The 27,863-nt window shown below is 45.1% G+C and overlaps 1 protein-coding gene across 1 annotated transcript in view; it reads right to left on the bottom strand.

The window, feature by feature from the left end:
• Positions 1-27,863, bottom strand: part of USP31 (ubiquitin specific peptidase 31) — a 40,944-nt gene that overhangs the window by 6,215 nt on the left and 6,866 nt on the right. Inside the window, exons 2-16 of the mRNA XM_067306644.1 lie at positions 15,763-15,900; positions 15,175-15,263; positions 13,894-13,986; positions 12,486-12,621; positions 11,824-11,968; positions 10,656-10,839; positions 9,782-9,893; positions 9,048-9,142; positions 8,743-8,820; positions 8,043-8,172; positions 6,293-6,412; positions 5,283-5,508; positions 3,967-4,125; positions 3,101-3,253; positions 468-2,017 (exon numbers count right to left, since the gene is read on the bottom strand). Of these exons, the coding sequence (XP_067162745.1) occupies positions 483-2,017; positions 3,101-3,253; positions 3,967-4,125; positions 5,283-5,508; positions 6,293-6,412; positions 8,043-8,172; positions 8,743-8,820; positions 9,048-9,142; positions 9,782-9,893; positions 10,656-10,839; positions 11,824-11,968; positions 12,486-12,621; positions 13,894-13,986; positions 15,175-15,263; positions 15,763-15,900 (3,393 nt within the window). The 3' untranslated portion in view covers positions 468-482. The remainder of the gene's footprint in view (positions 1-467; positions 2,018-3,100; positions 3,254-3,966; positions 4,126-5,282; positions 5,509-6,292; positions 6,413-8,042; positions 8,173-8,742; positions 8,821-9,047; positions 9,143-9,781; positions 9,894-10,655; positions 10,840-11,823; positions 11,969-12,485; positions 12,622-13,893; positions 13,987-15,174; positions 15,264-15,762; positions 15,901-27,863) is intronic.

The raw sequence follows: 27,863 nt of genomic DNA, 5'->3' as shown, positions 1-27,863 counted from the left end.
GGAGGGGATCAGGGAAAGAGGGTTGAGAAAGAGCATAAAGAAGCAGCAGTCTCTCCTTTTCAGTTTCCTTAGCATCCTTCACAGCTCAGAACAAGGCCATACATGAGTGCGGACACAGCCCGCTCAGAACAAGACCAAAGGAATATCAGTTCACAGCTCTACAAAGCACACTAGTGTCAGTGTAACTGGGTTTCAGATTTCAAACCTTGAATCTGAAGAAAGTTGTTGCATTTTCTATAAAGAGACTTCTGTACAAGTGCTATGGGACAGCTGCATTCATGTTCAACAACGACTCCAGCTAGACTACTTGCATCAGTGCTGGCTGCCTGTGGCTATTTGGTTTGATGGCAGAATCAAAAGGCGCTTTAACAACTTGCAGTTAACTTCTCCTCAAAACATACATTAGGCACATGAACAAAAAAACAAGAGCTCAGAATAAATTAGCTTCTCAGCAGAAGAAAAGACACCTGGATTGCAGCATCTCACTGAGGTTCCAGAGAAGGCCGTACAGACACCTGCATGCTGGAAGGTAATTTTTTCAGCGACTTTTCAGTCTGCTTGCCACTAGAAGGAGACTGGACTCCGGGATCTAGCTGGGAAGACTTGGACTTGCGACTAGATAGCAGAGAATGTTTGGTGGGCGTGGCATCTTTTGAGGCAAGCTTTTCTTTTGCTGTAACATTGGCATTGGTTTGAGAGGCTGGTGGGATGACACCTTTCTCCAATTTGTCCTCCAGCACATTTTTACTGGCTGACTTGGAAGAGCTACCTGCTGTCTTTTTCGAGAGCATTGTTGTCTTCCCCAAGTCTGCTGACCTCCGGGTCTCCTTCTGCCTTAAGGCAGATTTAAAGAAAGACAGTCCTTTCTCTTCTGACTTGCTGTCTCTCTTCAAACCAGAACGCATACCAACATTTGGAGACCGCAGGTTGGCCATAGAGGAACTCCGCACATGCTTGCTGTCTACTGCCCTACTGTCACTCCTGGAGTGGCTTATCCGGGGGGAGCTTGTTCTTGAACTGCTGGTAACACTTGTTTTATCTGACCCCAGACTTATCTTAGAGCCCTCCCTGCTGAGGCTTCGGTCTGAAGTCCGGCTCTTTGCAGCAGAAGAGCCCTTAGTCACTGACCCCGATGGGGTTTTCTTGGCAGCTGTGGAGGATGGAGAAGAACCTGACTTTTGTTTTTGTTGAGCAGATGGGACAACCACCTCCTGGGACTTGGTGCTATGCTCCTTCCTAGCCTGACTCAGAGCAGGAGATCCATGTCGCCCACTGGCCCTGGAAGAGTCCGTCTTGCTTCTGGAACGGGAAGCCTTCTGGGAACTCTTTAATGGAGGAGAGGAGTGAGAAACTGTGGGCTCCTGGGTGGATAAGATTGTCCTTCCCTTCCTCAAATTTCTGTCCGGCTCAGAAACTCCCTTGGAGCTGTGAGCCTTCTTAGGGGTGCCATCTGCCTTTTCTGGAGTTAGCCCTGTGCCATTGGGGGCTTTCACCTCTTTGACTGGAGAGCTGTCCACAGAATCACTCTGATCAACAAAGGCAATTTGATTGTTGTTATCAAAGGGGTCCAAAGCAGGGTGATTCCTGTCTCCCTGCACAGAGCTTTTATCAAATCTGTCTAAAAGATCTGAGCTGGATGTCCTTACAACAGACTCTTCCCTGAACGCCCCTTCCATGACAGCCAAGGGAGCTCTGCGAACTGTCCTGTGCTCTCGCCGACTGCCATCACAGGGTTCCAAGTAGCTGCTAGACAGATTCCTCAAGCTGCCAAAGCAAGAGGTGGAGACTTTATCATCAGCAGCCTCTCCAATCTTCTCCAGGGTGGAAGCAGAGGTATGTACAGGGGAATCTCCAGAGAAGCGCGAAGGAGAGTTGGAGCGCATCTGCAGTTTTGCAGAGAGTGACCATGAGGGCCTGACACCATTTTCACTCACTGCCAGCGGGCTGGTGACAGACGATCTAGATGACAAGCTCTGACGCTGGACACTTCTTACAAACGGTCGAGTTGAAAATCCACCTGCAGACAAAGGAAGCAATATTCTTAATATGAAAGCAAAGCCTGCAGTCTATTTATCCTACTCATCCACAAACCCCACTTCCCTAAAAGGGGCACACACAGTTCACCTACATCATATTGTATGCCTGATTTCTTCATGCCTGCTGCAGGCACAATTCTTGCCTAAGAGGAGCTGCATAAGGAATTCCAACAAATTGTTCCTTGCACTGTGGTCACCCAAAAGTAATTCTGTCTGAAGGTTGTAACTGAAAATCCAGCTTATCCTCTCATCCCTGAGCAGCAGGACAAACATAGCTTTTGCACTTCGTAAGCCCTTAAAACTAGCAATGAGTTTATCAACTATGATTATGCTCCGAGAAATAAATTTATCTGCATGAAAGAGTATTTATCCTTCTGTAAAAGGCAAACTAGGATTTTTACTTCTGGAAATAAAGCAATATATTTGTATTTACAAAGAAGGAACAACAGTAAGCATTTTAGAAAGCTGACTACAATGGTTGGATTTGACAGTTATCACAACACTATGGCAGGGCCAACTCTATAACCAATTCAAGAAGCCCAGCCTGCCCCCTTGAAGCTCAACATTTTCAAGAGTTAAGGCACTACATGGAAGAGCAGGGGCAAAGCCAGAAACTGAATAGTTATTTTCACATATGAGTGTATTACCGTATCTTCTCTCCTCCCTGACAGCAATTGTCTACAGCATGACAGCTCTCTATACCAGGCAGCAACAATACGTCAGCCTCCCTGCAAAGGAGCTGCAGGGAAGTCAGAAAAATGCACTACTAAAAACAAGCTCTTGATTGACAGGTTTAGTTGATGGCATTTTCTTCCTTTGAAAAGCTCCTTAACGTTTCTGTCCTGCTTTTCCCCACCCTTTCAAACCAGAAAAAAGCTCACCAGTGCCATAACCCATCTGCTCCTACTGACAGTGCCTGCTGGCCCCATTTGCTACAACTGTCCCATATATGTATTATGCAGCTATCCTAGCTATCCTTTTATCTTGTAAATGGAAGAGATTAGTGGCTTGAGAAATTAGTTTTTGACCCAACTCCCCTCATCCACTGCAGTGTTAATACACACCATCATCTTCACTCCTTTCACCAGTCAGTTCTACGGATTCTGAGAGTGAAGCCAGGGACGTGCGCCGTGATGAAGCTGCTGAAGCAATGCTGGGTTGCTTGCTACCAGGAAGACGGCTGACCCAGTGTTCACACAGTGAAGAGCTTGTGGAGCCTGCAAGGAATCAGGCACAGAAATCAGGTCAGTAACATGAAGCTGTAAAACACATGAATCCTTGCAAGGCCACCAAGAATAAGCTATGTATCACACCGCACAAGGTTCAGACACCTAGACTCTAGAGTTGTTCCACACAGCGACAGAATCCAGCTACTAAAGAGGGAATAAATCTTTACTCTTATGATACAGTTACAATCATAAACACAACACAGAATAGCACTCATTCCAATATGCTCTGCATCAAAAGAATCAGTGCAACAACACACAGGCAGAGGATGGTATTTCAACTGCCACAAAAACGCAGTGCACGTTCTTTCCAGATGCAAGTCACCAAGCCTGTATCTGCCTCCCAGCTTATTCCAGATTCACAACCAACACATTCAGCTGCTGGCTGCTTACCTGAGACCAATGGCAATGCTAGTAGGAACAGTCACTGGATTGACAGGGGTAGCTCTGAGCAGAATTACACATGGAGGCTTCCCACATCTCCACAGCCTCTTTGCCACAACCAGCCTTGAGAAGGCAAGCATGGACAGAATACGTGGGAAGTTTCCTACAGTCTCCAGTGTAGGGCAGACAACTCAGAGACAAGATTCACTGTGAATTCTGGGACTGGGAGAGCAGGGGTCTAAGCAGAGCTGGGCAGAAACTCTGCAGATCTATGAACGAGAGACTACAAACACTCTTTGACAAAGCCAACAGGGCATTACCTGCCACAGAGCTGTTAGCAGACCATGATGGGATTGCTGTGCGTCTCTGGTAGAAAAGAATATATGCTGTCTGCTTGCAAACTTCATTTTCAGAAAGTTGCTGAACATCACTGTCATCAAAGCAGTACCACTGGCCATCAACAGAGTTTTTGCAATATGCTGAGAGAAAACACATTACTATTAGACTTTCCTCATTCCTGCTCACTCCCATGTTTGCTGTGTGGTAACTTAAACATGACCTTACCTGCTACGATGGACTCAAAGTGGGGGAGGAAGGAAAAAAAAAAAAAGGAACAGATTTAATTGTGCCACATATCCTCTTCTAGTCTGACCAGCAGGAAGGAAGCTTGAGACCGCTAGACTAAAATAAAGAGTTCACACTTCAGGATTTATTCTCAGTGTTACTGCTCAGAACAGAACGCCATTTGGGGTGGCTCCATTCACTTCATGTTTTATTATTCGTGGCAGTCTGCCTCCATCACTGAATCTCCTCCTGACTGAGCCTACCCAGGACAATGCCACTCAAAGGAGTATGTTGTGGAGGCAGAGAGGGCAAAACTGGACACACATCTGCTGGGCTGAGTGAAGACATAAGACATACAGATCCTAAGAGTCAAACTTGTTTGTCTATCTCTGGCTGCTCTAGGAGCTGCTGGAACAAGCAAAGAGGTTAATAAACTGTCTGTGCACATAGGTAACGTGCAAATACCTCTTACATATAACTGCCTCTTGCAACTAAAGAAGTTTTCCATTTTCAGCAGGAAGGAGCATTTTGAAACATGCAAGGAACATCATTTTTTCTTGAGAGTAGTGTAATAAGCCACAGTGATCTCAAGAAAAGCAAAGATGAATAGAAATGGGACATACCTGTGATCCACCCCCTGCATGTTATAATTTAATATAGAACTCATTCTGAAGATCCAACTGAGCAACTTGTACACAAGCAGATGCCCAGGACCACTGATTTGGGTGACCACACACAGCAGACTCTCCACCCACTCATGCAAGGCTGCCACCACAGCAATTCTTGCACAGAGAGAAGACAGGTGTTACCAACGTGTCTGGAATTCACATCTTTTTAGTGGAGAAAAAATGTCTGGTAAGACATCTGGGGTAAACAAGCATAGTTCCATTTCTCAATGAGCAGGGGTCAAAGTCATAAAAATCATCCCTCCAAATTACATGAGCCAGCCCCTTGTTAGCCAGGTTAGGTCCTTTTGTCAAGAAAAGGGGAAGAAACTATAGACGCTCAACAGCAAATGGAACTGTTTTCTTTCTGAAAAGATCTACCATACACAAACCTGCAGAATACTTGCCTGTATAGTGCCCCCCTTGCATGGTGCCATGGTGATTGCAAACAGCATACAGGTCATAAATATAGTCCTCAGGATCCCTTCCAAGACCATAAGGGCGCCTCCATGGTGACCAATGAGATGGCAAACTCCAGCTGCTCTGACTGCGTTTAACAACATGAGGAGTCATGTCCAGGCCACTCAGGGGGAATTTAACCATGTTTTGAAGTTTCATCCTTCGGTCTCCTTCCTGTGTAAGCAGAGAACAGCATGAGCTGCAGTGGCAGACAGGCTACCATGCTTGAAAAACAGAGGAATGCATGGGGCAGAAAAGCTGCTTCTGAAGGAATGCTATAGTCAGGTCACTCTTTGACTGAGAAGTGGTCCTCCATCAGACACAGGAGAAAAAAGAGCAAAATTCTTAGGCAAAAAAGCTCTCACAGTATACACGAAAGGAAGATACAAGAGCAGCTATCTAAACCAACTCCAGAAGACAGCAGATGCAGCTTATCAGTTGGGAGCTGCACAAAGCTTCCCGCATATGCGTGGCAGAGCCACCACTTCAGGGCCCAGCTCCAGGTCACAGGCACTGGCCTTCAGAGGTGCCCGTCTCTCTCCAGTGATTGGAGAGGGAGGCAAAGGCAAAAAAGTACATAACATAAGGGCTGAAGTTAATCATCTAAGCTGTGCAGCTTGAGTCTAGGCTGCAGCATCAATACAAACTCATCAAGAATATCTGGTTATGGGCCACAAACAACTGGCAGCTGGAACCGTACTTGGAAGAATTGTCATATATGCTTGCCCTGCTTTCATACTCCTCCCTAGGCACGTGCTTTTGACTAGAACCGGAGACACAATACAGGTCATCTACAGATGTACCTGACCCGTAAGGTTTGCTGAACATGGCTGTCCACCTAGGCACTCTTCCAGTGCTGTACACTTGAAATTAAAAGAACTGCCTATTCAAAAGGCTTGTTTGAAGAGCAATTTTAAATGCTCCTTAGCCTCTCCCACTGTCCACCTTTTTTTCTTACCTGTCTAAACCTTTTGAGATGTATGATGAGAACATCAGGTAAGGTCCAGAGGCTCAGTGTGATGCTACCCTGCTGCAGCTGCTTGCAGTGTGGGCAGCGCCATGCATCATCTGGGGCAAGCTACAAGGAAGAAATGTTAGTGGACATTAGTTTCCAAATTCCAACACAGCTGTTTACTCTCACTGCTCCTCTGCTGCCCCAGGCTCAGTGCAGACACTGTACTCAGACTTGCACATCCCATCTACCTCCAGTATTCAATAAGTTCACTGGAAATGCCGGGTTACCAATGACGCTTTTCAAAATAGCGATAAGCAAAGTCACGTGCCTCAGGCAGGAGGTACTTCCCACTGCATAACAGAATTTAGTCAGTGTTGCTGTGCAGAGAAACTATTTCCACCTTACAAAACCCCAACCCCTTAGAAATGGGGGAGGAAGAAAACCAAAGGCAATAAGCAGACAGGCTTGGCAGCCCAAGTAAAAGTATACTCACAAGAAAACTCCCAGGAGCAAAGAAAGAATCGTAACAGAAAACAACATAGGTCTACCCGGAATTTCATATTAGACACCTTGCTACCCTCTGGGAACTGGGATCTTTCTCCCTATGCCCCACTGGCCCAGAGTCACAAACTGCTGAGATTTCCACTGTCCACCAAGAACAACGTATCTGTTCAAAGACATGAACATGACTTGAACTTCTGTCAATAGCCCAGGGCTCAAAAACTCAGAAGCCAAAGAGGCTATGAGCTGTGAAACAACTTTTACTCTCACCTCTGAAAGTAGTGACCAGAAAGGCTCCAGAAATTAAAGCTCAATCATAGGTCCTCAGTCCACATCTGGGACTATCCCCCTTTACAGCAGATTAGAGATCTCTGGCAAAGAAATGCAGATCGCTTACATTTTCTAGGCAAGGCCAAATATACACATCTCTGATCTGCCTGCTGGCACATTACCATCCCTGCCACTTCAACTTCCTCAGGCACAGAGCACCCTCTTCCAAGAAGCGTGAAAAGGCTGCTCTGAGGCCACACAATGTAAAGCTTGCTTTACTTTGATCTGAAGACGTGTTAACAAAGTTCTTCTCTAGAAACTATGTACAATGTGAGATGAGGAGTCTGAAGCCTCTACACTAATAACTGAGCTAAAGGAGGAAAGTGGCCATGCTTCTGGAGAAGCTTCTGAGTTCAGAGGATACTGCACTGCAGTTCAGTGAGTCCACAGATTCAATGCAAGCTGCCTTCAGCCCACTCCCACCCTGCCTCAGGGTTGGAAACACATAACTGCTCCAACTAAGATAGAACAGCAAATTCTCATGAAGAAGCCACACTATTCTAGTCTTTTGTAATGTATGCCTGAAAAAGGACGTTGCTATTTCACAGACAGGAAATTGCAAAACAGAAGAGTTAAGTTCTCATGTAAATACATATATATACACACATGTGTACGAATACACATACACTATATATACACATTATATATTTTATATTATACTTTTATTTTGTGTGTATACATATATATGTGTGTATGTACGTACATGTATCTACATAAAAAGTAGACCCCACAGCTTTCTCCTCGCTGCAGAGAAGCTCTTAGCAGGACTGATAACTAGTGTCGTGTTACAGATTTAGTCTCCTGTCCCAATGAGTCAGTGTTTGCAGAAGTCAATAGCTACTCTGCCGAGTACATGAATTCAGGCAGCACATGGACTAGCTAAACCTTCAGACTCTTGGCTGCTCTACAGTCTTCTTCCTACCTGTTCCTCTTTGGTGTAAAGTTGGAAACATTGAGATAAAGTGCAGATCTGAGGTTGATGATGAAGCTCTCTCTGCTGGCGGACACTTTCAGAGTCTGGAATATACTCATCCTCCGTATTCACAAACAAACTGTATCAGAGAGACAACACATTTACCAGCACAGCCACCTGCTCCCCATGTTGCAGATGAGCAACACAGTAAAAAATATTAAAGGTAAAAAGCAATATTAGCAGTTATTTCCTCAATTTGTCCCATCACATGGGAGCCAGAGCTGACTAGCAAGAGATTGCACTTGAGCAACATAACTAAACACGAGTGGAAAAGAGTTTCAGTGGGCACCCACTCCAACTTTCCATCTGGATCAGACTGAAAAAAAGATCCACTGCCCCCAAATTATCTCACACAAATATGATTTGTAGGGAAAGGGACATGCAGGGGGAAGATGGGAAGCCACAGCTGAGACACTTGCTCCATAATACAAAATCCAGGCTAGAGAGAAAAGGACTCCAATTTAAAGAACTTTAGTTCACACAACCCCAGTCTGTCTTTGCAGACAGTGGCCAGGGCACAGCCAAGGTTGGAGATCCTGAAGGGTCTTATGTTTGCTGCCCAGGTCAACAATGCACATTGTGCCAAGCTATTCACAAGCATTGCTCCCTTGAAGTGAATACAGTATAAGGCTTTCTGCTCCATACTTACTAATCTTTAGTTTCTTTGTCCCATTCCACCACCAACTTCACATGAGCAGTTCCGCCCTGTCCACATGACTTCAATGCCCTGGAGAGAGGAGCAGACAGGAAGTTAGAACACCTTTGAATCTGAAGCCTTTGTCACCTTTTACATGCACACATAACTTCTCTTGTGGCCCTTCACTCTTCCTCCACTGCCACCCAGATCAAGTTTGAAAAGGAGTAAAGGAGTTCATAGGGCAAAAACTCGGCAAAGTCAGAGAGAGAACCGTATTTACTTATCTCCCTACTCCTGGGAACAAGGGCCAGACTTACCTTTCTACTGTTGGATGGCAGAGGGGTCGCTCCTCCTGAGGTAGCAAGTATGTTATGCCCACAACACTGACCACTCGCAAGCTGAATGGGCAAACCTGCAATGAAGACAGTACAAGCCAGCTGAGTAACTCAAATCCAAATTACATATATGTGCAGATCTGTTCTCTGCAGAGGCTGATAAGGAGTTTATCCTGGAGTTTGTGTTTTACATGAGGAAAGAAAATGCAAAAAGTTATCACTATGCTTGGTGACAATATGCATATACCAAGCAGCTGGTAGACAGATGCAGATAGCAGCTGAGATTTTGTCTAGTCACTGTAGAGGAATTTTGGGATACAAGACACCCCCTCTTCACTCCTCCACTCCCAGCTGGAGTTCTCATCAGAAATATATAATCACTAAGCAAACATTTCAACTTTTCTTGGGGCAAGAAGCACTTACTGGATGATTTCAGATACAGAGAACGTCACTGATTTCTCAAATACTTCCTTGGGGGTAGAAAGGAAGAGAAGCCTATAGTTTCTTCACCTGATCAGTCTAATCTTACCTGCATCATTCAGCAAATAGCAGACAAAAGCATCAAAGAGGCTGACTTGGGCATTATTGCTCAAAGAAGTACCAGGAAGGCACCAGTTCAGCATGCGCAACATATTTATCACCCCAAGTAACTGGCTTCCATTTTATTTCAAGTTGCACAGTTGGAAGTCTCAAAGCAGACAAGTCATTTGCCTCACCTGCATGCAGGCTGTAGGCCGCAGGAAATACTGCATCTTCTCCAAAATTTCCTTCTGCAGAATATCCCAAGCAATTGTTTTTTCCAAATGCAATACAAAGGGCAAGCCAAACCTACAAAAAGGAGTAGCATTTGAAGAAGCAATAGAAAGTTTATTTGGTTCAATAATCAGACTCTCAAAATAAGATAGTGCCATTCTCTTCCTTGCTCCGTGCTCACAAAACTCAGCATGCTCTCAATGAAACACCTCAGAAGCAAGGCATTTAAACATTTTGTCTCTAGAGAAGAGGCGCTTAACTTTGAGGAAATGCTGTTACAGCTTCCCAAGCACTCCCATTGAAAAGGGCCCTTTTCAACAGACTGGCGTTCCCCTCTCACGCTCAGATTGCTTTCTTTAGACTGAAGAGCTTTACAACTCTGTTACCCACAGGGATAGGTTTCTGTGAATCGAACTTCTGTGACCGAGATAGTTCTTGGCCTGAGGTTGGCACAAATGCCTTTGCCATTGCAAAGGTCATTCCTTACCCCGCTCCTCGCTACTTGCACTCCAACCAAAAATTCCACACACCATACGATTTGATCAGGTGATGTTGCTGCTCTCTGAGACAGGACAGCTCTTTAAAGGTGAATGCTGGCCAATCTGAAGGACATCCAACACTTTCCAAAAAACACTGGACTGTCTGAAGTCCAGTGAAACTAGGAATATTTTGCTGCACTTAATGTTTTTTGATCAACATATGCTTTAGCATCTAATGCAAGCTAGGAATGGATACTGTAGTTCCTTCATATTGTCTTTTCACTGCATGGCGAGTAAATCCCAGGTCAATTAATGAAGCAGCCAGAACAATAAATGTAACCATGAAGCTGCCAGTCACCTTTTGCTCTGTTGTCCAGTGCATGCTCTGTTACACACTAGCAATACAATCTTATCATTTGCTGCTTGTCTAGCAGAGGACTGTTCCAGTTTTCCAGACTTTGCTGTTCCTTGCGAGTAAGATATTGTTCGGGATTGCTCAGTGCCATATTTCAAGTTATTCAGGTTATTGTTTACATGTATTCCTGAAAAATTAAGAGAAAGGAAATATTTTATGTTTTATTATTTGCCATTAGTGCCCTGATGTCTCCATTAACAGAGGCCCCCCCTCAAGAAACATTCCTTCAACCTCAGAGGAGCAGTTTAGCATCAAATCAAGACTGACCCAACATTTTATTTTGTTTTTTAAAGACTCACACAAAGACTTCAAAAAGCAGTTACTTTTCACAGTGACTATTTTTACATCTCACTGATAATTCACAGTAATTTGTACAAGTACTTGCAGCTTGTCCGCATGCAAGGAAAGCTAGTGATAGAACCCTGCTTGTAGCTTTCAATAATAAAATTTGTCTTTATCTTCTGTCCACCCAACGCTAAACGCTGCTTCCTCTAGTCGCTGTGAGCTACTGCCAAATAGTGCTTCTGCAAGTCCCAGCCAGGCCAGCAGCCTGTCTCGCTCCTCCTGCTGCACCTAGCAGCAGAGAGCTCAGAGGGAGCAAAACAGCATCACCATCAGTCACTGCAGAAAAGCCAAGAGAAACTCCAAGAGCTTTCAGGGCCTTCATCCTGCAGACTGTAGTTACTCCCCGTCACCGAGAGGGAGACGGGGAGAAGTTGAGTTTTTTGAGCTTTAAAGGAAAAAGTGTTTGTTCATTCCTGAAACTAATTATTCATCACTGGCAATCTGCTTTTAAATAACAATTTCAGTAGCTTGATCTAGTCCCTAGCAGACCTTCAAATTAAGCCTGGCAAGAGTTTTCAAATTAAGCCAGCCTGCCCTGACAATCAGGGCCAAGAAGAGGAAGAAAGCAGTACCCATTACTTCCTGATAGCCTCCCAGCCGACAACACCATGAAGGCTGCTGGAATGAGTCTGGACAAATTCAGAGTTAATTCAATACATCAGGACACCATCTACTTGTGGGGCTTCCTTATCAAGTATCCTCTTCCAAAACAAGTCCCCCTCATCCAACCACCTTATGCGGGCATTAAGCAGAATTACCTACTTACCTCTCTGACTAAGGATCCCTTCGGGCCTAAATATCTCTGGGGTCTCAAAGGCGAAAATGCAGTCACTTTCATGGATTGTGTCCAGGTCATCAGTATCACAGAAGGAACGATGGAACCCATCGTAGTACATCTCCGTCAGCACAATCTGGAGTTGGCACAAATAAACAAGAACCCATTAAACCATCAACACCTGTTCCAGTTGAGCTGCCCCATCTCTCGGCAGAAGTTTTCCTGCTAAAGGATGGCATTCCTCAAAACTTTCTAGCAACAGACAGTAGTGAGGAAAAGGGAAGAGGACTACCATAAAGGAAAAGCAGTAAAGGCAGTATGTGAAGAGGCTTTGGTGGGATCCTACAGCTTAGAAGACTTTCCACAGAAGCACTCCTGTGCCTTTCCCATAGGTGCCAGCACGTGTGAATCATAGGTTTGTCAGGCGGGGCTGCACAGAAAGTTTATACGCTCCACAGATAGCCATCCTAATGTCACCAGGTTTCAAAAAGTCAATGCACAGGGGAAAACACAACTTGAATTCTTACCACCCCATTTCCTCCATTCCGCTGTGGATAACAAATTTGGTTTTCTACATATTGCTTGCATATTAGATGAAGGCTTTAGAACTCCTCCTGAAGGAAGGGCATTCGGGGATGAGACCTGCCCATTACCTGCTCAGTGGGTATCTTGGTTTCCGAAGAGACTGCTTCCCGCAGCCTATTCACTGTTCCCGAGATAGGCACTGCCACCCCAATCCGCATGCAGTGAGAGCACTTCCCCTGGTACACCACAGTGACGTAGAGAGGCCTGCAGAGAGCACAGGGAAGCGCTGCTGGGCTGAGCCTTTCTTTGCAGTTCCTTGAACAGAGTCAGCTTGACCTAAGGTAGTAGACAGGCCAGTCCCGATTTGGTTGCCCCGTTTTTAGCTCTGTTCTAGTCAGGTTATTAATTCACTTTAGGCCATGACAGCTTCCACAGCAATGAGATCCTGGTTGTATCCGGGCTGGTTCATAACTTAAAGGGCCCTAATGGGCAATTTAGAATCAGACGCTGGAATTACTCCAGCCTCAGTCAGATGACTATCTTTGATTTTGAAAGATTCTTTTCTTACCATATGGACTAGTGAAAGTGTTAGTTGTTCCTACAGACAGTCTTCTCAAAAAAACCCACAAAGTTAAAAATAAAACTCTATTACAAGGCAATCAATTTTCCAACATGGATCATATAATGCAGCTTAGGACAATCCAAAGCAGCACCTCAAAGCATTCTCAGAGCTGCTGGGAACACAAGCACAGCTGTTCCAGGTTATGCCTCAAAACTAAATTCTGGCTCCAATAGCAGCCAGAAGTAAAGCCTTGAGAAGAGTATAACAGGGTAGCTGGCCTTCAAGGAACACATTTCCTGGCACATCCCCTCAGCCTCCACTTGTTGGTGGAACAGGGACTTCTGAACCAGATGCGACACCTTCGTATTTAATGTTTTCTTTCATTACTTTGTCCCACGGCTTCTTGAACCCATATAAGTTTTCACCATTCATAACATCAGGTTAAGCTGTGGAAATCCTTTTCACCATGCATTGCACAAATAAGTATCTCCTTACATTTGAACTTATTATGTAGGATTTTTTCTAGAGCTTTTTTCTTTATTGCAAACAGCTATCTGTGAAAAGCAAAACATTTTGGAGGAAAAGTTTTTACTTTGATTTTAAGAGTGAAGTAAGGCTGTTCCCACGGGAAAAAAAAATGCTTCATTCCTTTACTCCTTTTCAATTTTAAAATTGCTATAAATTAAGTCAAAAGCAAAATATTTTGATTACCTGGAAAAAAGACTTTTTGTCCTGTAAGTTATCTCTATAGGAAGTTTTGAAAGGGTGGAAGCAGGGGGATATTCTGAAACAAGTAAAGGGCTCAATTTTCTGATTTACCTGCAAAGCAAAAATGTTAAGTCCCACATAGCGCTATAATTTTTAAAGAATTACCAGAGACATTTTGCTGACATCTCTTCCTTCTGTACTAAACCGCACAACACCATCTATGTGGGAAAGGGCCAACACATTAACTTCAAGACATAGTTACATACCGTGTATGAGGCAAAGGAATCGGCAGAGAGATGCAGAGAAAAGGGTCAAAGGTGTTGCTCTGCTTCTGGCAATGAGGGCATGTCAGAGAGGATCTATTACAAATATTAATAATAGGACAGAAGTTATACATCATTTTGTCTGGAATGGATAAATGATCAAAGCACAAATAACAGCCTTTGCATGTCAACTCAGCTGCTTCTTTCTACTTGCACTCTTTTTCTACATGAAGTAGCTCTGCACAGAGGCTGTAGAGACAGATAGCTGCTCTAAACGAAGGGCTCCTAATTTCTAGACCCCTTTCAAAGTAATCAGTCTGAGTTCATTACAGGGCATGCCGGAAAAAGACCGCACTCCGGACATTGCACTTGGCTTTCAATAAGCATCACTGCAAAATTAATAATTTGCCAATATCATTTCCAATATGAAAGACCTAACAGTGCTGTTATCCCTTTGAAGGGGGGAAGCGATGGGAAAGGGATGACAGACAGTACTTCAGGTGTACAGATCTCTCACTCAGAGAGAAAAAAACTAAGACACACATAACTTGCATTCAAAATAAACCTGCACCTTACACTGGCTTAGTGTTTTATACCAGGCTTAAGGTTTCTCCTTTGGCAAAGGAAACCTTGGCAAACATTGGGGAGAATGCCTAGTAACTGAACTTCCTATAGCAGGACAGACACAATCCATCAAGGAATACTGAAATTAGGCTGTTTTTTCCAATTAGTTCTGAAATGAGAAAGCTCACTTCCCAAGTATGGGAAACTCATAAAAAACCTCCCAGGAAGCAGCAAAGAATTCAGCTCAATTCTCATTGTGCTGGATAACAAGAACTACTGAAAGATGCTTGCAGTTCTCCACTCCCCAGCAGCCATCGGGCATCGCCAGCTTTTGCTGCAGAGTCCTGCCCCTGAGCAGCCAAGGTAAGCCTCAGAGCATTGAGCTGGCCTGAATCTTTGTTCCATTAAGCACTGATTTGCCCCAGGAGCTTTCAGGATGTGCCAGGGCAGATGAAGAAGTGGCACATACTGTAGATTTTTCCCGAATATACCAATTTGAAATAACGAAACTCACTCCCCTCTAGCACAAGATTTTAGTTCAGATTTCTTTCAGCAGAAATTTAGAAACAGCTGATAACACAATGACACTGGTCTCAACTGTACTGAGAGCTACTGGGGAATTAGAAGATACAGCCACTGTGCTACTGGGACTCACCAACCACTGTCAGGGTAGAATTATACTGGAGTCACCAATACATACAACACCCCAGAGTATCATACCTGTACTGGGCTTGAAAGAGTTCCTGCACAAAAGTGCTACTGATGGGAAAGGCTGGCCCCTCAAGCAGCACATCATCCTCCAATGGTGGCTAAAAGAAAAGAATAAATCCCAGAAGCATACCCAAATATGTAGGTGTACCACAGCAAATGGCTCCACTACTACTAGTCAAATTTGTATTGTCTTTGACCAAAACCACAAGAAAAGTGTCCAAAGGTTTTTAAATAACAATTGCTCTCTGCTCTCATAGGTCGTTATGTAGGAATGCGATGTAGCTAGGGCAACCAAAAGAAAAACAGATATATCATCTGGTATGAGATATCTGGCAGTCATTCCCGTGTAACATTTCCCAGCTCTTGCAAAGCAGGGTATGACCGTTCACAAGCAGTTGTGCTGGGGAGCACCTGCCAGGGATTAGCGAAATGGCTAGTTACATTCACAGGGCTAGAAAGAAAGTGTTTTAGCCCAAGGTTTCATTCCATCTGGATTATCACAGTTGAGAAGCCAATAGGGAGATTTAATTTAAAAACAGTGACTGTCTGCAAAAATAGAGCTACTCTCTCCTGTTGGCCCAGAGTAAGATTCCTTACCTTCAGAGGAGGCATGCCACTGTATTTCACTACATTGTTTAGATCTTCATGAACTCTGTCTAAAAGCCAAAGCAGAAACTCCTGCGCATCATGCTGGGCATTCCCACGGTACTGCATAGCATTCTTTGACACAATATTCTGTAGAGAAACGACAGAGAGAGCATACAGCAAAAGCACAAGAATTGAACTCTTCACTTTACCAAAACTTTTACAGTCAGACAGGCACAACTAAAGGACATTCAAATATCAGAGATTTCAGACAACTCTGGATCAGGTGCAACATTGACCTACTGCCTGTGGAAAGACCAGAAGACAGCATTGCATGGTGGACTCCACACAACTTGCGTTAAAGATAAACGAGCTGTTACCTGCCAGACAGGGAAGCTGCCATGTGCCCTCAGAACAGATCAGAGGGCTAAGGTAGCTGTTACAGAGACCTGCATCATAATTTAAATAGAAATTGTTATAACAAATATGGGACTTAATTCAGATGAGATGAACACCAGAATGATCAACCTACAATACTTTGGCACAAGCCAAGAGCGAGGCAAGCTCATTTTAGTCTACTGACAACAAGAAGCAGCATTTCTCCTAGAGCTAACACAGGACTTAAGCTGTTTAAAAATATCCCATCTACACATGTACCACATGGTTGTGAACCTGTTCAATTCCTAAAAATCTTATGTTTAAGCCAAAGCAAAGTCTCATTTCCAAAACAAGCATTTAGTCTCCTAGCGTCTGTTCACCTTGTCTAGCTCATTCCTGCTTTGGTGAAGCAAGAGATTTCCCATTATTCAGCTGCATGTGCTCAAGCCTAACACAGTTATACCAGTCTAGAAATCGGTCAAAATCAGTGCATCAAAACTACAGGTGCTTCTACAAATTGATCATCCCAATAATACGCAAGTAAAACAAACTTATCTAGCATCAGACACATGCACTTAACCACTTGAGCAATATAGTCACCATGTAATTTTCTTTGCTAAGTATCCAATATGCAAAATTTGCTCATTCTAAATAGCGTCTCCTATTGCCACCGTCTGAAACGGAAAGCTTGCTTAGGACGGACTGCTGGGCAGCAGAAAGTGCCCTTTGCACTGGTATTATACTCATCGTTATGAGCGGCTCACCATATTCAGCTAGATGCAGCATTTCACATTCAGCTGAAGCAGGCACAAAAAGCGAAGCAAGTCACAGAACAGCGCCAGAGCAGCACAGACAGCGACAGGGCCTGGACACCGCTCTGCACGCCGACCTGCCGCACGGTGACTGCTGGCCTTGGCCCTCCAGCACCCTCCGCGCAGACCAGGCTGCCTCCTGGGATGCCTGGCTTTGCAGGAATTCCTGATCGTTTTCCATTACGTACAAGTATCAGTTTTAACCCTAGCTTAAGCCACACATGCCAGGGCCAAGCTCCAAACAGAGCCCAGATTTTAATATGCTAAACTTCAAAGCAAACACTCCCAAAGCTGTGTTTTGTATTGAACACACCACGCTTACGCAACCCGGCACGCGGCTCACCACGCACGCCAGCGAGCCTCAACCCCGGCACCGGCATGCCTGTCTGCACTCCAAGTACTCCCACACTCAGTGCTTCAAAGCCGTCTCCTGGCTTCCCACGCTCCAAGGAAATTCTGGCCAGGCCAGGGAGTAGGAAGGAAAGGGGATAACATGCAAGCACAGCGAGGAACATAGCACCTACCCGGACCTGTACCACTAGGCCGCTGAACTCTAAACAAGGGAGGACTCACATTCACAGATGCGGCGTGCACAACTGGTACTACTTTGGATACACTCTAAAAGCCCAGGGAATGCATCCAATTTACACTTGAATTTCCAGAAAAGCAGTCTCAGATGTACATCAGCACACCCAGGGGATCTGCTCATACTTGTTTTTCTCCTGGACACAAACACGAAGTTCTTGAAGTTCACCAGCAATGAAAACCTGCAGCTCAGCAGATTCACCCTCGCCCTGCAGCCCAGGGGATTGCTCTGTATACTGTTACGGCTTGCATTCAGCCCTCCAGCTAGACCCCAGGCACCCAGAGCACCTTCCCCCCTGCTCCCTAAAGGGCCAACAGGAGACTATAATAGGGTTTAGTCAAGGCACTTTCTTCACAATCAGCATCAGCAAGTACTTTCTCCACTCCAGCTCTCTGACCCGTTACCTCTGTAACGGCACCGAAATGGCCAGGCAAGGCGCACTGCTGTACAGAGGCGGGTATGGTAGGCTCCCGAGGACAGGAACCCACCACCAGCAGCGACTGCATCCAGCACCTCCAGCACAAATACCCTCCAGAATAACATGATTGCTTGCAACACTGGCAAGTGATCCCTCAAGGCTGTAGAATCCACAGGTTTCTGCATTAGCCGTGCACTCAAACTTAAAACCAAACTGATCAGGAACAATTAAATCCAAAGGACTAGATATTACTCTCTGCTATACCCTTGGCAATCCACCTCTATAATTAGAGATGTGATGCCGGGAAGGGGGGTGGGGGGGAAAAGTGGACTGCCTGTGGAAGAGGTGGACTTCCTGAACAGCAGACACCACCATTGCATTGAAAAAGTCATCATTTTCTGCTTCTTGGCTGCAGCTTGGTGCCTCCTTGAAGAGAGGCCAGCCTCCACCTCTTGCTGCCCATGAAGCTGGCAGGACATTCATCTAAGACACATGGTCACAGGTCAGCCATCCCCTATATTATTACTCTGCCAATTTTAGCCACAAATTAAACACAAGGCTTTTCTTTGTAACAAACAGGCTCAGTTGCCACCATTGCAAAGCTCAGGTTAGGTCACACAGCAATTCCCCAATCTTCTTCTGTTGCACACTGTCAGAAACAGCAATCCTGTTTGGGATGCAACTTGTTAGCAGTGCTGCACTTATGTTCTTTGGTACAGCTGCAGAGAGACAAAAAATGCTTATATGGGACTTGAACTTGCTTGAACAAAGCCTTCAACAGGACGGAGTCCCAAAAGAACCAGGCAGCGGCACCAGCATAGACAGAGACTATTGCAAGACAAGAACCAAAAAGGAAGGCTGCCCCTGAGGAGTACTGAGGGAGGCCAGGCATTCTGCACATGCTCACGTTATCAAACCTCCTCCATTTCTCTAATCAGACTTTACAACAGATTTGAGAAATGAGGTTGGGCTGCTCGCTTTATCCCTCTAGAAAATGGGGTCACCAGAAGGGAGGGGTGATGAGAAAGATGGGAAAGGACTAATAAACATATATTCTCTTTCCTCTGTAATCTGCCCACCTACCTCAAGGCAGCAAAATAAGGGAGAACAGATTATTTCTGTTTTCATTATAGATGTGCAAACCCCACTGACAACAGATTTACCACCCATGCCTGCACAGGATCCAGCATGTGCTGGTGGCCGAAACACACAGAAGAACATCAGATTCACTGAAAATCCACCTAAAACCCTCACTCTGGTTTTGAGAAAGGATTCAGTTTAGAAGCTCTTGGGCAGAAGATTCTCACTCCTCCCAGTCTTGCAATTTTTTCCCATTGTTTTATATTAATTCTGCTGGCCTGTTCTCCATTCACTGGTCACTTCTCCACAGCCACCTGAGACCACACAAGGTTTTCAGAACAGGAGTACGCAGTTCACCAAATCCAGTTCGGATCCTTTTGAAGCTAGTTAACCCTTGTGCTCCACTGCTGCTTCTGTCCTCACAACAAACTTGGTTAACATTCACACGCTTTTATACTCAAAAGACTCAGTGTCTGTCTCTTTGCTGATCCACAGGAGGAATTTGAGTTTTCTTCTACTGCTGAAATCTTGAGGAAATTTGGAGAGGAGAGGTTTAGCCCTGGACAGACACGAGCTTACACAAAGCACATTTGTCCTCCTGTGACACATGACAGGTAGAGAAGTTTAGTCACATCAGCGGGGGGACACACATACTACTGCTATACCTACTCACCTAATTCCAAACACACTTAAACCACAGAGCGGAGAATTCTCTCTCTTTTCCCGTCCATCGGACCAGGAGGCCGTGAGCAGAAGCTGAAGAGATGCCCAGATCGGTGTACAATGTGATGTCCTCAGCAGTACCTCTCAGGATAAAAAAAATCATGCACCCTGGCAGAAAGCTAGCATCTGTAATGCTGCCAAACTCAGTGGCAGCTCAGGTTACAGGCAAGTGTTTACAGACCCAGCTGCTGCAGAGAAAGGCTGTTTGGGGCTGGATTCATCTCCTCGGTGCTTTAGCTATGATACTTCACTGCAAGAAACAAATTACGAAGGGAAATCCTTCTCCCTTCTCAGGGTTCTCCCAATTACATGTCAAGGACTAAATCTTCATAACATGGCAGAAGTGGATAGTCATGGCTGTCAACCAAAGCCAATAATATCCAGCTCTTCTGTTTTCCACAAAATATCAGCAACACTATGAACCAAGAAATAGACCTGCAGCAAATATTAAGAGCTCAGTTTAACCAAACGTCCAACAGACAAACCCCACTCTTGGAAGTCTGTTGATATCGAGTCCAGATGAAACTACAACCATTCACAAACCATCAACACAGCGTGCTGCTGTATAAAGCCAAACTTCGAGTAGAACTCGCTTCTAGGTATGTAAATCACACCCATTTGTGGGGGAAATAAAGGAAAAGTAACAGCCACCATTCTGGGCTATCAGCCTAAAAGCAGAGATGATGGCAAAGTGAATGGTCCTCAGTGAACGCTCACCTCTGCAGCACAGAGCGGCAAGCCCAACACACTGCTGCTTGGTGTAGCATGAGCCTGGGACACTACTGCAAGCCAGTTTATAGGGCAGAAAAGTACAAAACAGTCTGCAGGGACTCATAGGACTAAAGGAGACCAAACCGCCTTCTCAATTCCTATACAAGTTTCAATTAAGCAAAACAAGACACAAAAGTGGGGAAAAAAAAATAAAAAAAGACAAAACATGATCTATGGAAAATGATCTTAAGCCTCTTCAGGTATCAACCTTACACCTCTTGCTGTCCTTCAGCTGAAAGCCTAGTGAATTGTTCTTGTTGCTCCGGTTGATAAAATTTAACATTAGACTACAAAACTATAGCGAACAGACCTTCACTTGCAGATCCTAGTCTGATACCTAAACACTAGGCATTCATCCACCAGATGATATCAGGACAAGATGGCAATGAACTAGAGAAACCTAATTTAGCTGTGCTAGAAACCCACTGCACAGGAGCATCTCCTAAAGATATGACCTTACCATTTTTACTAGCTTACATTTTACTAGCCTAGATCACAGATGCTCTCATAATCAGTTCCCTCTTTAGCATCATTAAATATCCTTCAGCTGAATACTGCAGCACAGGATCCCACTCCCACTAACTACCTTACAACTCTTAAACTTCCCCTATTAGTTTCACCCAAGACCAATTTCTTCATCAGAATACCACGTATTCTCCTGTTTTTAAGAAAGCCCTAAGCTGTCCCATCCTGTGGCACTTACAAGGCACCTCCTCACTGCTGGATACGAGCACAGTCCAGCAGCAGCTCTCAGGGACTGCTGCTCCGACAGACCCAGGTCTACGCGCCCCTGAACAGACATCTTTCTTAGCTGCCACCGATCTCAAGCAGCCCCCGAGCCCCCTCTTGCTCAGCCTGCCTCTCCAGCTCACCAGGAGACACCAACCTGACCGCAGCGCAGCTGCAGGGACAGCACCCAGAGCAATCTAATCCAGCTTCAAAGCAGGCCCTGCTCTGAGCGAGGCAGTGGGCGCTGGATCCACTGCCCTCCAGAGGTCCCTTCCAACCCAAATTACTTTGGTTTTATAAATTCCATGGTCACAGCTGTCAGTCAGGTATTGCTGACAGGAGTTAGTAGGGTAACTAGAATTAAGAAAAATTTAAAATATTTTAAAATATCCAAAACATCCTTAACAAAAGCAAGTGAAGTTTGATGTTCACAGAGGCTGTGTTTAGCTGAATGCACCCAAAGGTATAGGGAAGAATTTAAGAGGCGTGTACATATAAACTTCCTTTGCCAACATTACCTTTGTTAAAAAAATAAATAAATAAATAAAAATTGAAAATTAAATTTGGCCCTTGAATTACTCTGTCATGTTCCAAACCAAAAAATTAAACATTGGAATAAAAGCTCTGCTTCACACTTAAGTTTTAAGTGCTTTTTTAGTACATGCTTTCTCTGGAATTGCTACCTATGCCTCTCCAGTAATATATTTGCCTTTAATAGCCTCATTCATCCTTCCCATTCCCTCAGTGCACAGTTTGGTTGGCGTTCCAAGGCTATAATGTCTAATATCAGCAAAGGAGGAGGAAGGAGGGTAACAAAAAGAGAGTGCATGTTGCAGTCAAGACCCATAAGCTGATTTTTCTCAGCAATGAGCTGGCCAAAGAGGGCCAGGAGAAAAAGAGGTGCGTAAAAATAAATAAATAAATAAATTTATATTTATATATATTTTTAAAGCAGTTGATGGTGTTCTCTACACTAAGATATAAAAAGGTATGATATCATCACGCTAGCATATAACACTTTTTGGCTGGCATGTTAAGAGTGGGCTGCCTTATCTGGTCTAGTTTGTTTTAGCAAAGTTAGCTAACAGGTGCTACCACCACCCTTTAAGTCCTAGTCTAGACAGAGTTTAAGATAAAAGGGGTCCTTAGAAGTGCTAGAAGGAAGTGATTCTGGTATTTCAAGAGGGAAGGGAGAGAGAGAAAGAAAGAAAAAAAAAAAGATGGGGGTATGGAGCTTTCGGTATGAAACCAGACATAACTAAGGACTTCAGGAATCCAGGCTGACATTTCTTATCGCCTCTCTCCCAGCATCACCCACACATCGCACCAGCCTCAAGCCTTGCTGGATTTACCAACACGCATTCCTGATGAGCTGTCCTTCTGGGTAACGGCACAACCCCGTAGCGCTCCGCCGTAACGGAGAAAACCCCAGGGATCAGCCACAGCCACATGCCTGGGCTGTATCATTTCCACTCCCCATCTCCAAGCGCGCTGCTCTGGTTTCCTCTGTGCTCCCACAGTCTGAGTGGACCAGGGATAAAGAGCTGCCTGTGGAGACGGATCACAAGACATTGGAAGTGATTCAGGAAGTACTACAGAATATCAGATGCAATTCCCTCACAAGAGGCTTTGCTACAAAAACACTCCAGCAATAGCAGCGTGTTCCCAACATTACTCATGCTTCCTGCCATCACTGCTACAAGTGGGTTTGCTATTACTTAAACCTTTGCATCCGCTGCGTTATGTGCCTTCCTCCCAACGCTTCGAGATGCCGTGGCAGCAAAGCTATCAATGAGCAAGGTAGAGAGGAGAAACACCAGACATGCAGTAAAGAACACTCAGTACTAAGGAGCACAATTACATCTAAACTGAGAGATAAAGGTGCTGACTCAAATAACAAACAATTTAACGATTTGAGAAAAATACTAGAAACTCTTGAAGCGCAGTCTGCCGAGAACTAGATGGCTCAGTAACGGCATACAGCCCCGCTCACTTCCATGGCCCCAGATCCAGCCCTCTCTTTGGTAGGCTCAGGGCAGCAGCTCTAAAGACAACGGTAGAGATCTCTACAACAGGCAGGGGGCTGCAACCACCGTTAGCAAGCCAAACTGGAGATTCCTGAACAGCTCCACTAAGATTTGATGGGAGACAAAACTAAGTGAGCAAGCGTCTGTCTCCCTATTAAGCAACGCTCACCCCAGAACCTCTACATATTTTCTGAGACTCCACTTCTGCAAAGGTCCCATCTGTGCGCGCCAGGTCTCCTGTCCTTGCTAGAAAGCATGCTTCTGGCCTTGTTCAGTGCAGGTCTAAATTAGTTCAACTTAGACTATATTAACGCAATTTAGATGACATCCGCGCCACTCCACAGATGCTCAGGCAGCAATCTCGGTCTGACAAGGCCACAAAGGCAACACGCCCTCACCGAGGCCCAGGAAGGCTGACAGGCGGCGTGAAGGATATCTGCTCAGCCAGCCAGTCTAAATCCAGGCTGCAGAACAATTACTTTACATGAAGCCATGTATCAGCTAAAATATAACCTCCAGCTTTCTCTCCTCCTTTCCTGACCAAGTGACAGGAGACAGTACTCATTTCCTCACTTTGCTAGCCTTGGTTATGCTGAACCCACTGCAGTAACACAACAGCAGTTTGCAACTGGCTGAAAAGAGAGAGTTAGAAACCATCAGTTTAAAAACACTTTACAGAAAAACAAACAAACAAAACCCCCCACACATTTACCAACCCCCTGTATCCTTTAATCCCCTGCCCCTAATCCGGCTCCCTTGCAAGTACAAGGGGGCACATCTGAACAGGCTCCAGCACTGGAGGTTAGCAGGAACAAGTCAGGAATGGCTTTGGTGCAGCCATGTCAGCTCTGAGCGCTAGGAGCACGTGAGGCCCCTGAAGCTCCTTCCTGACGCATTCCCACAACTGCCCCAAGGGGCATTTCCAGCCCCCTTCCTCCACACAGCCCCTGAAGAGGGTTAGACAGGAGAAGGAACAAAATCTGCCCTTCCCTCAGATATGCATGCACATACACATGAATACCTGCACACCGACATGCACATGTACAACCACCATGAATGAAAGCAGCATCGCTAGAAGAGAGAAAAATCATAACTTCACATCTATGGTGTACACAGATTTAAACCCCTAATGCAAGCACCCAATAAACAAAAAAGTCCCCTTTTATCCATAAAGCACAGTTATGACAAAGATGCATCATCTTATAATCATTCAGCCCACTGAAAGTTCAATAATCATTCATCTATTGCTCTAAATATAAGCCATAAACCCAAATATAGTTGAATTAGTGGCCTCTCCCTTGCTGCTGTTATTCTTCTAGATCACAAAGACAACTAAAGGAAAAATGTCAGCCTGCTATTTTCCAGTATGCCTCTGGCAGGAAACAGCTGTGGAAAGGTTTTTGTGTAGGAACGGATGAAGCCAGCTCATTAGAGCCCTGACACAATGCCACACGTGTGAGCAGGAAAGCACAGCTATTCTTCATCTTTCACTGAACATCATAAGTTATTCTAGGGCAGAGGTTTGGGGAGGGGGGGGTTGTTTTTTTTTTTTAATGCCACAGACATAATTCTGTGTTTGGGAGACTTCTCTAGCAGACATTTCTCATAAAGGGCATTTATCTAAATGACTCCTTCCACTGGTACACAAAAACGCAGCATTTTTCCCTCTATGAAGCGAGATATTCTCTTTTGGGGAACAAACTGTCCGGGAAATAGCGCAGTTTAGATCTTCCCCAAATCTGGGGACAAAGACAAGGCTAACAGTGACCCTCGGTCCAGGTGAACAGAAAAACAGTTACACTGCCAACACCGACCATTAAGCTCTTTCCTGGCTAGGGCCCCGCTGCTGACCGCCTCTAACAGGTCTACATGGTTTCCAGCATTCAAGACAAGTTGGTTCAGCTGCTGCAGGATACGCGCGGGGTAGGGGAAGGAAGACCGAACGCGATGACACCATGCACAGGCAGGAAGCAAGGAGGAAGGCAGCAGAAAGACTAAGAGGCAATCGCAGCAACAGAACAGGCGACAGGCACGGCAGGGGAAGGTGGTGCCAGCGCAGAGGTTGAGAAACTGGGAACAGGAAGGAAAGAAATAAAAATAAAGCAAAAAGACAAAGGCAAGAGTATCGTAGCATGTACAGTCTAGTCACCTACTAATGAATACAACATCGGGCTCTTGTGATTTCTACAGTTCTCCAGCAGAAGTCTAACTGTTAAGCCTGAGGGAAAGGGCAAGTAAAATAACTGGAAATAGTGAAATTTGCCAAAACGGGCTCAGCATTCAGGAACAGATGCCAACTGAGTAGCCTCACGTCAAGCCTGGAGAAACACACCTTGAACAAACTTTCAGATGTTGGCAAACGCAAGACAAATTCCACCTTTCCTGAAACAGACGGCAGCAAACGCACTGAGAAAGGCTCTCATCTCGCCTTTCAAACACATCAGCTGGACTGGGACGGTGCTTGGAGAAGACGCCAAATCGCAAGAGCCTCATTTGCTCTTCTCAAAATGCTAGTCCTGGACTTTAAGGAGCATGCAACAAGGATGTACTTCTAACAGTCTCACATCTCCTACCATCCCTGTTGGAGCATTTTCTGGGCCAACAATACTAGACTATTTTTTCAAAGGAAATCAAAGACTAAATTTATTTCACTAAGTTTCTAGCTCTCCCTGAATAAAAGCAGAAGCACATATCCTTATCAAAGGAAGCTTTTTTTTTTTTTTAAAGCAAAGTATTCCCATAACAACCCTAACATATCCAGAAATATCTCCCTGTTCAAAGAGCAGGGTCCTCCTTCAATGTTTAGACAGCTTTTGGGTGCCGCGCAGCAATACGTTTTCTGCTTTAAGTGACTGCCTGCTCTGCACACTTGCGTTCCCTCACTGGGGCCAGGGCTCTTGCCGTAGCAGAGTTACCGTCCCACACCAACACCGGCACTAGCGCAGAGGCAAACACTCAGTAACCCACCACGACTGCAAGGACTTGGGGGTTCACTGAAGGAAAACCTGCATGGCGCCTGGCTCCGTTTTCTCCGATATCACTTGGCTCGCGGCGCGCTCAGCTCGTCGCTGGCTGCTCGGGGTGTCCGCGGACCCTTCCTCCTGCCCAGCCCCAAGACAAGGTGCCTGCTAAACCTGGACTCGCGCAACTCTCCGTTTGGCTGAGTTTTGCTGCAGGAATCTCAGCAGCAGAGAAGAATTTTAAAGAAAGCGCGTCCGTCCTGGCAGCCAGGACGGAGACGAAACTCCCCGTCCTTCCCCCCTCCTCGCAAGCACACTGGTAGGTACTGGGACTCCTTCTCCATAGCTGCTCAGCGAGTCCTCTGCCAGACAATGTCAGGCACATCTCCCCAAAGGAGAAAGCAAAAGCCTTCCTGGCAGAAAGCCATCTCTAGAGGCTTGCGCAGAACAGAACCAAGCACAACAGAGCATTTGCCTGCCATTGGGGGAGCACAGCCATTTATTATTCTGCTTTGAAACAAAAAACAAAAACAAGAAAACGGCAGTAGGATTCAGTGCACCAAGAACACAGGGGGTTCTCAGCCCCTGTGTCACAAACCCAGACAAGAAGCATTATCCCGCTGGCTTTGTGCCCAAAATCTGTCCAGCATTAACAGCTATCTTCACCCCTCCAGCCTGAAGTTTCAACAATCCTAGTTATTATTTTTTAATACAAAAGAAGAGTGAAGTTTGTCAAGGCTATACTATATGCAGTCACTCTGCCAAGTTAATTTTCTAGTCAGTTATGGCAAAAGCAAAGTGGTGCTGTGCCCATAATTCTCTGCATTAAACACACAAGTGTTCAGCACAGGCAGAGCACTTCGCTTTCCCTGGGAATTCTCACAGTACTCTCTTTTTCCCAAAGACAAGACTGAAGTATAGTAAAAACACACAGAGGGCACGTAGCCTGGCCCAGTACTAATCAGCAGTCTCTTTGACATGGGAAACGGACCCAGGACACAAAAGGTGGGTTGTAATGTGTTGTTTTCCCAAACAGAAATGCTTCGCAGGAATGCGGTCATGCCTGCCAGAAGGCGCAGTCGGAAATCGGCTGCTGACTGCTGTCAGCACCCAATTAAAGTATTCGTCGTTATAACAGTAAAAATACAATTTTGTTCCACAATAAGACCTTGTTTTCATAGTACACTAATTGTTTAGTAGTTGAAGGGAGATAATGGAGCAATCAGTGGGATACAAAAGAGTCAGGCGTTGTAGAGCAGGGGGGAATTCAAAAAATGTGAAGTGGTTCAGTGAAGGATATCGTGGACAGACTCCAAGGCTGGGCTCAGGAGCCCAAAACCTCCTGCCACTGAGATTCTGCCCCAACTGTAAATCAATCCTCCCGTTTCTCTCCGCAGTTTTTGCCTCGCGTCTCAAGTTAGAGCACAGGCCTCCTGAAGCAAGGATCTTATCTCCGGTGCTTACACGAGCCTCACAGTGCATTTTAAGGATGCTGCAAACAAGTTCACTGACACAATCACACGCAAAAGAGTTAATTAAAACAGTGTTTTGCCAGAGGTCATGTGTTCAAATGGAAATTTGAAATGGGTTTACTTGCAAGCAAGCACAGCCATTTCTAAATGCCAACCA

Source organism: Apteryx mantelli, chromosome 16, assembly GCF_036417845.1.
Source record: "Apteryx mantelli isolate bAptMan1 chromosome 16, bAptMan1.hap1, whole genome shotgun sequence".
NCBI lineage: Eukaryota > Metazoa > Chordata > Aves > Apterygiformes > Apterygidae > Apteryx > Apteryx mantelli.
This window is presented reverse-complemented; position numbering and strand designations above follow the sequence as displayed.